This window comes from Barbatula barbatula (genome assembly GCF_947034865.1).
Source record: "Barbatula barbatula genome assembly, chromosome: 23".
Classification (NCBI taxonomy): domain Eukaryota; kingdom Metazoa; phylum Chordata; class Actinopteri; order Cypriniformes; family Nemacheilidae; genus Barbatula; species Barbatula barbatula.
In genome coordinates, this window is record NC_136786.1 from 10,707,874 (window position 1) to 10,720,288 (window position 12,415).

Consider the following 12,415-nt stretch of genomic DNA (forward strand, 5'->3'; position numbering starts at 1 on the left):
AATGTTGCATAAATAAAAAGATGAATAAATCCACACATTTTCTGTTGTTTTGCCCTTAGAGATGCTGTTCCAGTGGCATCCACAGGGGAGCAGTGTTCCTTGATTACAATCAGATCAAAATAGGTGTAAATTAAGTTATGGGACACCATGATTTTGATAGGTGAGGTGGAAGTTCCTGTATTTTAACATTTCTAAAGAGTTACCCTTAAAATGAATGAAAAATAATAGGTCGATCATCCTGTTTTATGTCAAAGCTTAATCTTGACCCTAAACCAAATCCAACAACTGGTTGAAAGAAACTTTTGTTTCAGGACCAACAATGGCGGTAATGCAATACAGTGTGAAAACAGCATTTTCAAATTTTGAGAGCGTTGTTAAAAATGACGCTGCTTCAGTGTAGACAGAAAGCACGAAGAAAGATGCATTTACAAAGAAAACCGTATAAGCGTGGACAAGGCCCAAGTAAGCCATTTTCATGCCCAAGGGACCCAGCTAAGCTATTACTTTTCCTCATGAATCAAAAGCTGCCCTGTTTCTAAGGTATGGTGAGGATGTGTGGCCCATTTGCTTCAGTTTAAAGTGTGACATTTGCAGGAGGAATGGATTCACGGGGAGCCTTCAGTAGAAAGCTAATGGACAGAAAAGAGCTTTAAACATTCCAGCCCTGCAGATTATCCACTTCAAGCCAGACACATGCATGGACATAATCTTCATAATCTTAAATGCAAGAATGACACGGCCACAAGATGACCTTTGACCTCTTAACACCTCTCTATAGAGAAAGCATGTGATAGAAATTAAAAGTCTTGAATGCACTGACGTGTCAGTCAGGAGGAAATGTTTCATAAACAACCAAAACTGTCCATTTGATCGCTTTAAAATGTAATAGCAAGCTTCTACTCAACAAGCCTCACAATTCAATGTCTCATTCAGACATTATGTTATTCACCTATCTGTAGTCATTTTAAATTTGATGACATAACAGGACATTCTGTATAATCGTTGAAATGGGTAGATGGGAATATAATTATCTAGACATACATGGCATTGCAAGTTTTGTTACAAAAATAAGGTTCGATTCTTTGCAAAAAAAAGAGCATTAATCACAAGGAGGCTGAAACGCACTTTGCCATTGAGAAAGACACAAAACGCTGGTGTTCCCCAGAGACTGACTGTGTGACCACAAGTGTGTTTGAAAGGTTCAGGATGACACAGGAACATCTCTTAGCTCAGGCTGAGCGTATTATTGGCTTGAACAGTTACAGCATGTCATAATTAACCCTGAAGTTAAAAAGCTTAATGAAAATGAGACAATCCAATTAGCTGGCATCATTCTCCAGTGCTTTAAACCTGCACTCTCTCTGTATGAGCAATGGAGCGATGTAACACATCGTAGTCTCTTTACACTGTCATTCATTTACTATGGTGTGTGGTCATGTTGTTTTTTTACAGTCGTTGATCACAGTCCCCCAGACATGTGATTAGTTGATTTATATAAAGGTGAGATTAGATATATTTCACCGCGATTTTTACTGCAAGATTTTATTTGATGTTACAAATTATATTTATACAGTTTAGACATTTAGGCCTCATACAGAATAGTGGGAAAATGTGCTTTAGTAAAAAAGTACAGCAAAGAAACTTTGACTGACATGGTTCTTCTATGGCATCAGTTTTTTGTGTAAAATATCATTGCATTGGATAAAAAATGCACATTTGCATTTATTTAGAATTAAAATACAGCAAATTCATATTGAGAATCAAGACTGAATTAATTAAAAAAAATAATAATAAATTACTGTACTTAATTAAACAAATACAAATAGTTTTACATTAAAACTAGACCTGAATTTTTCCAGTATTACCTTTTTTATTGAACTAAATGTTTGCTTTCATTTATTTATTTAATTGTATATTTATTTGTGTATTTATTTATCTTACCTTATATATTAATTATATTTAAATATTCCCACGTTTATTTTTCCCCAAACTTGTTATGTATTGATTTATTTCCTTTTTCCATTTCTGGCCTTTTTAACATTTCTGTATGCAACAGATGAAAGAGGCGGTGCACACGTGTATGAAAAAAGTAGTCTGAACAATTGTTTGTCGTCTTGGAATTTTCCATATCGTATTTAGTGTTTAACATTATGAGGCATATCTTTGGCGACTGCCTCAGGAAAATTATGAATTTCATGATAAATGCAAGAGTGGATCAGAGCAAATTATTGTAAAGGCCAGTTCTATTCTCCGTATATGCTTTATCAGAAATCCTTGACAGAAACAATATGTATGCTGCAAACTGTACACAGTGCACAATACCTATTTAAAAATGGTCATGCCATTTTGTAATGCCAAATGGTGATGGTTTTGTCATGATTCTGCTGCATCATGTCATGTTTCTCTTGGTTTAGTGGCAGAATCATGACAGAACCTCATGTTAAATGTGGAGAGAGACAATTATTGTTCTTATGGCCTTCCATACTCTCTCTGGTCTCGTCATTGTTCCCATCCTCTCGTTACCCTCGTTATTGCTTCATGCCCTTCACCTGTTTCCCTCTTTATTTGCTCCCTTATTTAATGCCCTTGTGTCTTCTGTCTTGTGCTGGTTCATTGTGGTTCGTGTGGTGAGTTCATGTGTCCTGTTAGTTTAGTTATTTGTAGTTCATGTTTAAAGTTTATTGTAGTCTTGTTTAAGTGTAGTTAGTTTTAGTCCTGTCTTGTTATTGTACCCATGTCATGTTTTGTTATGTTACCCCCACGTGGGTCTTTGTTTTATTATTTATTAAATATATGTTAACCCCTTATCCGCTGTTTGCACCTGGGTCCTCTGTCCTTGTCTCACTACTCGAGAATCATGACAGGTTTACTGCAAAGTCCCATTACTTTGTTACATGTTTAATAGTGAGCCGCAGAGATGACGAAAAGTCAAGTGTGTCCGCGGATGAAACGATGACAGAATTTTCATTTTTGAGTGAACTATCCCTTTAAATAATGTTGGTAAACTAAGTCATGTGGGCATTTAATCTATATAAAAACTGCATTCTGTGCTCTGTAAACATGTTCATAGCCTACCGCATGCTATTCAAGTCGCTATTATAGCATTCAGTACATGCACATAGCCACAGTTTTACAAGAAATACGTATACAATGTTTATTGATTTAGAAGATCTCCTCACAGAATGAGTTTTACAAATCTAAGAATGAGTGTTCATGGGACATTTGGATAGTGGGTGGTGGTGTTTATCCTAATACGCTTCTGTCCTTTTGTATCAGATCTGCTGTGAAGCACTGTAGTTAGACCTCTGAAACCTGCTGCTCTCAGCAGTTTCCACTGTACTGTGGCGATAAGGAGCCGAGAGTTGTCTTGCCTTTTCATTTCATCCTCTTTCTGGCTGCTGTCCAGACCCCCGCTGTATGGGTTGTGTTTTGAGGTTGTATTGATACAGCACTGTTCAAAGTACACTGTGCAGATCATCCATCCATCCATCCATCCCTCCATCCATCCATCCAAATCATAAATATGCTGCATTGCCAAACAGTTTACCTTTCTGTTAATTTACCTTATAGTTTAAGGATGAAGTCAAGCAGCCTTGTTACGTGTCTGTCATCTTTAAGTCGTTTTGGATAAAAGCGTCTGCTAAATGACTAAATGTAAACGTGTCTGTGAAAGGGCTGAGCCCTGCGCTGTGATTGGCTAATCGGTGGGATGCCAGGTGCTGGAGAGAGAGGATGCAGTCAGCCACTGGATGCCATCGTGTGAATGGAGGAGAGACAGACGAGGTAATTGATTTATTCTCACTAAAACTTAAGAAATAAACAGATGCAAATCCCATGAATCAATTCGCACCAGTCGGCGCCCCATAAGTCACAGCGCGTGACTGCGCGAGTGTTTGCGTGCCTGCGTGGGAAAATCAGAATCGGCGATCAATGGAAGTTCACCGAGCCAAACACGCGCGCTCTCATTCCCCGTGACCGCGGAAGGGGGCAAACGCGTGGACGCGTACAGCCTGCGGACACCCGGCGGATGTTGATCTCGCGTAAGTTTTCGCAACGCTGTTTGTGAATCGCGCTCGCGCCCTTAAAAGTTTGTTACGATTGAGTGATGGATGCGCGTGTCAGGTGCACGGGGTCCACTTTGCATCCACATGAAAGCGATCGATTTCTACATTTGAAACATCGTTCTGATCTGTCGCCGCATTCGTCCTCACGTTGCGTTCATTCATGTTTTTTTTTGCAGCATGCTCTAGTTTTCACACTTCCCAAACCAGGTTGATGCAGCTGTGTTTGTATCGCATGCAGTTAATGTAACATCTGTGGATTTCTTTCCCCGTTAAATGCAGCATTTCCAAACGCGGATGGTTGCATTAGGGGTGGCTGAAGGCTGTTCAATGAATCATCCTCTCTGCATGCATTGAGCCAACCTGCCTGCACAGCTGGTTTGATTCATTTATCATACGTGATCGTGTATAATGACTGACACTGTGTTTAAAGCCCCACTCTGTTTGGCTGCATTGTTTTGGTTTAGTAAGGGTCACAAGAGCTCTTTGGATTATAAGTGCTGTTAGTGAAGATTTGGGCATGAGCGCAGGGGGAGCTTAGAGAGTTTGCGGCATAGTTTATCGTGACATTGCATGTTTTTGTTGTTTTTCATAGCTGGTTAACTGATATGTTTATGCACGTTTTAATCTATTTCTGATCTTGGGGTAAAATACAACATTTTCTAGTGATAACTGGATTCAAGGAATGAACAGAGGTGAGTGTAGGTTTTTGCTTTTTTTATTATACGGCTTTCTGGAATCGTGACACTTTGCTTGATTGACAACATATTTATGTATTGAATAGGTTATCCTACAACGAGTCAGGCTGTCAATCATAAAATGAACCCCTTCTGGTCAAGTGCGAATTGTGGTATCATGAACAAGACAGGCTTTTTTGTGATAATGACCATCTGACCCTTACATGATCTCAGATTATGTTTTACTGTAGATAATGTTGAAGCCTAATGTTGTATCGCTTTTAGTTTGGTTTGCACAGATAACACATGTGTCACACAGACGCCTTTTTTTTCATGTGGAAGATGTAATTTTTAGGTTCTGTCCCAAATGGCGTATTTGCGGTCTTGCTGTAGAGTGTCCCATTTGTTATTTTAGGTTTCAGAGGGGTGCTCGTGGGTGTCTTTAAAAAAATCATTTGATTCAGATTTGACGTGAATCTGCTTTGAGGATGTTAATACACTGTAATTAAAATGCAATGCTTCTCAGATTATATGTTATTTAACAGATGCTTTGGTGGTCTTGGTCTTACTGGGAGGTTGCAAATGTAAAGTAAAATACTTCAAAAAGTTTGGTTAGTCATTTGTTAAAGAACATCCCTAAAAGTTCAACAAGAGCCACAAAAAGCAGCATCAATGAAGTCAGTTGTGTGAGTTTTGTTTGTGTGTACCTGTTTGTCCCACCAATGGTAGACCGGATTAATAGTTGGTAACTTAAAAACCTGCCATTATTTAGGTAATACTACCATTTATAGTGGTACAATACTGTGGCTTCCATATGCATTGGCAGCTGGAATTCTCCACTACAACTCTTTTGTGTAGTGAAAAATTGCATTCAGGATATTATGAGGAGCTTTAAATAATGATACATGAATGAAACCGTGCAGCATGTTGAGCTGAAATGGAGGCCAGCCTGACGGATTGAGGTAGTTACGTTTGAGTCTAAAAGAGAAAGAGTTTTCCTCCCCTCTCCGGTACCATTATTCAACACAGACAAATGACCCAAATGACACAGAGAGAAAAGCAATTACTTCAAACAGGATGTTCCTTATCTGGCATCGCTGGGGGAATTTATACCTGTTCGCGTTGAAATTAGCATTAGTGAGCTAAAAATGACTCCTTTTGATGGTAGCTACATAGTAATTTATAAAAAAACAAACCATGCATTATAATTTACTTTGATTTAAATAATCAGATTATTTGGAATAATAATCTAAACATTGATTTTTGGAGCTTTCTCACTCGGGCAGTTTTTCAGAAGACTTGACCCTGACTGTTGGGTGTGTAACTCATCCAACACGACCTTAAATCATGTGGCTTGTTAAGAAGTGTGCTGTTATAAAAAGTGCAGCCCTAAACCACAGATCAAATTAGAATGTGATGTTTTTATGAACAGATGATGAATTATGTGCTCTTTTTTGACATATGAATGCACTGTGTGTGATTTGGTGCTGTGACCCATGAGTTACCGTGTAGCGCACTGATACCTGTGCCTCAATAATGACCGGATAATGAGTGGACTGTTGCTTTTATACAACAGTTCAATGGACAAAGAAAAATCTAGAAGTATATCATATCAGACAAGCCCCTTTAAGGAATATTTCACATTCAAAAGGAAAATTCTGTCATCATTTACTTACCTTTTTTTTCATTTTAAACCTGTGTGATTTTATTTTTCTGCAAAACACAAAAGAAGATCTGAAGAATGTTGGAAACCAAAAACCGTTGGTCTTCTATTGTATGTACACAAAAACAATGCCAAATGTCAATGGGGACAAATGGTTTTCTGTTACCAACATTTTTCAAACTATCCTGCTAAAAAAAAAAAACAGTTTTGAAATGACAAGAGGGTGAGTAAACAATAACAGAATTTTCTGTAGAGAGAAAATAACTATTCCTTTAAGTTTCACACAAATAAACACATTTAGGGTTTCTTCCTTGTAAGTAAGTGATTCTTAGCCAAAATAATGGCACCTCCAGGTGTTTACCCAAAGGTTTGCCTACCCTTATGCAAAAAAGATATGTTATATTATCTATATACTTTATTATCTGTTAATATATATATATATATATATATATAAATATAAATATAAATATAAATATAAATATATATATATAATAGTTAATAGCACATAGTTCCAAGGGCGGTTCTTAGAGGAGTGGATATCTGGGGCTTAGCCCAGAGACCTCCACAAATGTGTTCAGATACAGTGGCGTAGCAAGTCACGTACGGGCTCAAATGCAAAAGCTTTTAACTGGCCACCTCCGTCTGTTCGCGACCACATTGCGCATTACTGGACATCGTTGTTTACTCAGGTTTGTTATTTAAATGTTGATGCGCCTCAATCACGCTCAAATAGTAATGGCAGACCCCAAAGGAGCGCAAACTCACAACCGCCAGAAAGAGGGGATAAAGCGATGCAGCCAGCATTTTACACTCATTTTAACACGCGAACACATTTGAACGTCCGTAACATTTCTATGATAAAACAGTTAAAAAAAACATGTAGCTACTTGCATCGCGCTGGCTCTTTACAAGTTAAAGTGGACCTTAACCTCGGCTTCTGTCCATCCCACCTTCCTTCATTTGTTTGGCCACCTCAATTAGATTAATATTGACAAGCTCATTCAGAGTCCATATCAATTCAACTTCATTCTGTTTTGACACAGCAAGGTAAACAAAGTAATGTTTTACATTATTATTATTATTGTATAATGCATAATAATATATAGTGTAAATGATTATATGTATTAAATTATTAAATAGATGACATCTAATTGGGACAACAAAGGCCTCACCATACACTTTATTATCAAACACCTGTTAGCCACAATTGTTCTTCATTGTGTTGAAAATAAATGCCTTTATGATCTTATATATGATGTGAATGTAGTTCGGCAATAGGTGGATTCTATCTTGCAGTCATATGTAGGGTCAGTACTTCTTGTCACACATCTCACTCACGAAGCTACTGGGAAAGTAGCGTTGCTTTACCCTTTCTTTTTACGGAGAAGGACCCACTCACATTTGCCCATGGGTAGATAAATGGCCCCTAAGTGATTCGTACACGGCATGGTAATAAAACATTCGGGGCATTACTGAAAACTTTCGGGGCTTCAGACCCCTTAGCCCACCCCTAGCGCCGCCCCTGCATAGTTCCAATGTATGGAAATGTATTATTACAGTATTTTCCTGTATGAATTTGTTTTCTAAATGTATGCAAGATCATCTTCCTCCTTTCGTACCAGACAAATCCTAAACAAAATGGTGCTTCCATCTGTGAATATGGAGATGATGTGTGATCATGGTGTTTTGAAGACTTCTTAATTCCTGAAATGCTGGGCAGAGAACAGTTAGTTGGTGTCATTCCTGTTAGTTTGTGTGTGTGAATGGGATAGAGAGACAGAGGATTGTAAACAGGTGGAGTGTAATGTGATTGGTAGAGCTTAAAGGGCACAGCTGACTGAGTCATCACCCAGCGGCTGCATTTAACGTCATACTGTCTCTCTCTCTCTCTCTCTCTCTCTCTCTCTCTCTCTCTCTCTCTCTCTCACAGTCTCTCTCTCTCTCTCTCTCTCTCTCTCTCTCTCTCTGTCTCTTGTCCTTCACTGTAATACCATCTCTGTCTCACAGTTTTCTCCTGCTTCCTGCTTTAGCACACATACACACCGACAGTATCCCCATTAGTGTGTACCCCAGCTTCATAACACATCAGCACGCAGAATAAAAATGAGATACTATGTTTGGCTGTCCTATAAAAATCCCTGATGATTCAGTCTGTGGTTCGTTATAGTGCATATTTCTCTCAACTACTTATTTCTTGTTTCCCAAACCGTCTTCGCCTTTAATTCGGCCCCTGTTGAAATTCTGATCTGCTCCAAGTCAATAATGAGAGTGTGTGTGAGAGAGAGAGAGAGAGAGAGAGAGAGAGGGGGGGGACGATAGACAATGCAGCACAGGTTGTCTCTATCAGTCTTATCTCAGACAGCTTTTGTTTGCTTGTTAAAGATAACCTTTTCATTTTACCTGTATGTGTTTTAATGGTTTTATGTTTGTGCATGTACTGTACTTTAAGTCTATTTAGGTACAGTAACCTGTCATTTCCTTGCTCGGTCAGTGGATATGTTTTTGTCGCCACGTTGTGGTTTTGCATAGCTTTGTGTTAACACAATAACTGTCAGTGGAAAGACAAGGCCACAAATCTGTTCAAGGTGTCTAATCTTACTGACATGGTTGTACACAGCTTTGTAAACCACATGAAAGTGTGTGTGGCTGGCTGTTTGTGGGGTGACGGTGAGAGTGAAAAATACTGTATAATGAAGACCACTTGTATGTGCCCACATGTACTGCAACAATTTTCATCTATCCACATAAATTGCTGAAAAGAATTACACGTATTATTTTGTTTACTTTTATGGTGGCGCTGAATGCAATGCATTACGATGTTAACAACAAAAGCGTGATTATTTGTGTCGCTTTTATAATATCACTGTTAGTATTTTCCTCACTGTATATTATTGTCTTTATGCATGAGAATGATAGTTGGGAGAGCATTTCGGGGCGATCATATACTTTGTAGGGTCCATTTATTTGAGTTTATAAGTGTCTGCCTAATGTATTATTTTAATGTGGCGCATGTGTGAATAATACCCTTTCAAAATTTCCAGTATTTATTTCTCTGAAATGATATATTTCATTTTTTTAAATGTATTTTCACAAGGACTGTTTCTCTTCTATTCCTAGTGACCTCCAAGCTTCTGCTTGAAACAAAATACGACGTTCCTTTACCCCAGCATCTTGACCTTTGACTCTCGACTCCGAAGCAGCGATGGGGCGTAAGCTGGATCTGTCGGGTCTGAGCAATGATGAAGCTGAGCACGTGCTTCAAGTCGTTCAGAGAGACATGAAACTCCGCAAAAAGGAAGAGGAGAGACTCGGGTAAGGGTTTTGTATGACTTTATTTGTTAGTCTGGGCGTAAAGGTGTCACCATTCCCACTATTTTTTATTTAAAGATCTTTTTATCTGACATCAAAAAACATTCTTCATGGCTTGGGGAAAGGTGGAGCGTTAAAATACAATCATAGTTTCTCACACAAAGCTATTGTACTCTATTCACAAAGTCAGGGCGCCAGACAAAGAGCCATTGGCTCCTATAGAGGAAAAACACAGGCGCCAAATTATTTTTTTAAGGGTAATATAGCAGCGTCCTCTCTCTCTCCCATTGGCATTCTGTACACCAAATGTTTTAACTTTTATTTAGACGAGTAAATTTGCATGGTCGCAGTGGCGATCTCTGAAAAAATATCACTCGCAAATTCATATTTTTAGCCGCAAATGTGGGTGAGTAGATGATGACAAAATAGATTTTTGGGTGAATCGGACCCTTCAATGTCAGAAGGAAAAACTTTCGGTTTGGCTTTTCCTCTTGGTTATCGATTCACTGGTCGCTATTGCTTCACTGGTCAACAATTTTTCTTTTCCCCCTCAAATTTGAGATGCATTCAGCATTTGTAGTGCACTCCGGAGAGACTAACTAATCACAGGGCTGTCAAGTTGATCTATGATATTTTTGTTCTGAAACCGTGTAATGGTTTCCGCTGCATTTCCTGGCTACAACAAGCATACGGAATGCAGTTTATTCTTACGGTAAAAATGCTGTTTTGCATATCCATCTGTCTAAGAACAGAGTGTTAAAAACAATGCATTTGTCAGCACTTCAGTTTGGCAGCTAGCTTGTTGGGAGATTTCCCATGATGCTCTGCTGCAGTCAGAGCTTGTTGGTGAGGGTTGCAGAAGTAGATGGTTAAAGGCCAGAGGTTATGGGTCAGGAGATTGCTCAGCATTGTGATTTTGAATGTTGTCAGACTGCACTTACCTTAGTCATGATCTTTTGGCTTCTGTTTGATGAATCGGCTCTGTGTCAATGGGCCATGAAGGGCCTCATTCTCAGTGACTATAAAGATAATACATCTCCATGTCCAGTGTATTTCTCAACAGGGCTGGGTGAGCTGTCTGGCATGGAAAGCTACAATCTGTCATTTGAGCACTCAGAGACATTTTCAATGTGGCTTTTAAATTGGTTTTGACTAAACTGACAGCAGACTTTTTTTTGTGCAAAGTACTACTTAAGCAGCATTTTAAATATTGTTCTTGGCCTTGTTTCAACTTTATATTCATTTAGATGCAGTATTGGGAGAGAATCTTTTCTTTTAAAGTGGGAATAGTAAATGATGCGAGCCAGACTTGTATTTTTGTCACCCTAATGATCGCTATTGCTCAAAAGCTCTAAAACCTATTGTAATGAAGTTCTCTGAGGTCTGATGTTTAAACATATACATGTGATTTAAATTTAAATAATATATATAAACATTTATACATTTTTATATTTCTTTAATAAAATTGATGTGTTTATGAATACAAAAGTAAAACAGTACACAGACATATGTTATGTATACACAAACTTTTATTCTGGATGTGATTAATTGCAATTAATCATCTATCAGCCCTTTTTCCAATATACATATTTGGTCCCTTGATTTTATACAACATGTTTAATAGGCTGAATAGACTAACTAGATCCTTTTAATATTCCCAGAAATAGTTGTGCTCTTTCAGTCACTACATTTTTCACTTTTTTGGCGTGAAACTAAAGTTGCAATTGTGTTTTTTCCAAATCATGACATATACACTCACCTAAAGGATTATTAGTAACACCTGTTTAGTTTCTCATTAATGCAATTATCTAATCAACCAATCACATGGCAGCTGCTTCAATGCATTTAGGGCTGTGGTCCTGGTCAAGACTATTTCCTGAACTCCAAAGTGAATGTCAGAATGGGAAAGAAAGGTCATTCAAGCAATTTTGAGCGTGGCGTGGCGTGGCTGTTTGTGCCAGACGGGCCGGTCTGAGTATTTCACAATCTGTTCAGTTACTGCACAACCTAGAGGCGGATGGGCTACAACAGCAGAAGACCCAACCTGGTACCACTCATCTCCACTACAATTGAACATGACAATGAATTCACTGTACTAAAATGCCCCCCACAGTCACCAGATCTCAATCCAATAGAGCATCTTTGGGATGTGGTGGAACGGGAGCTTCGTGTTCTGGATGTGCATCCCACAACTCTCCATCAACTGCAAGATGCTATCCTATCAATATTGGCCAACCTTTCTAAAGAATGCTTTCACCACCTTGTTGAATCAATGCCACGTAGAATTAAAGCAGTTCTGAAAGCGAAAGGGGGTCAAACACAGTATTAGTATGGTGTTCCTAATAATCCTTTAGGTGAGTGTATGTAATAGTGTAATTGCTTCTTAAATGACAAAAGTGTAGGGCGGGGCTGGATTCTTACTTTTATGGATGTATATTAGGCCTATATGCATTGTGCAGAGAAGAGATGTTCTTTGGGGGATTCTGATTTTGATTAAAGATTGTGAAGGAACAATATTGCAATATTGCATAAATAAGTAATACTCATCCATTTTGATTTCTTGTTGACTTTAAGGACATGTGGTTTTACGAAAAAATAAATAAGGCTGAAAATTCAGCTTGCCCATGGTTTAGTCATATGCAAGGACTTTAATCCTGTGATTGAAAATAATCCACGGTTGCTCATTCTATTTTTGCAAAAGATAT

The 12,415-nt window shown here is 38.4% G+C and overlaps 1 protein-coding gene across 3 annotated transcripts in view; it reads left to right on the forward strand.

The window, feature by feature from the left end:
* The first annotated feature begins 3,673 nt into the window (after positions 1 to 3,673).
* The window catches only part of myripb (myosin VIIA and Rab interacting protein b), an 87,328-nt gene continuing 78,586 nt past the window's right edge, over positions 3,674 to 12,415 (forward strand). The window contains exons 1-2 of one of the 3 annotated variants that reach the window (XM_079447700.1): positions 3,674 to 3,783; positions 9,519 to 9,713. In XM_079447700.1, coding sequence (XP_079303826.1) covers positions 9,604 to 9,713 — 110 coding nt within the window. In that variant the 5' untranslated portion in view covers positions 3,674 to 3,783; positions 9,519 to 9,603. Of the gene's footprint in view, positions 4,041 to 4,111; positions 4,757 to 9,518; positions 9,714 to 12,415 lie in introns of those variants that run through there. The other 2 variants (XM_079447698.1, XM_079447699.1) reach the window with 2 other exon arrangements.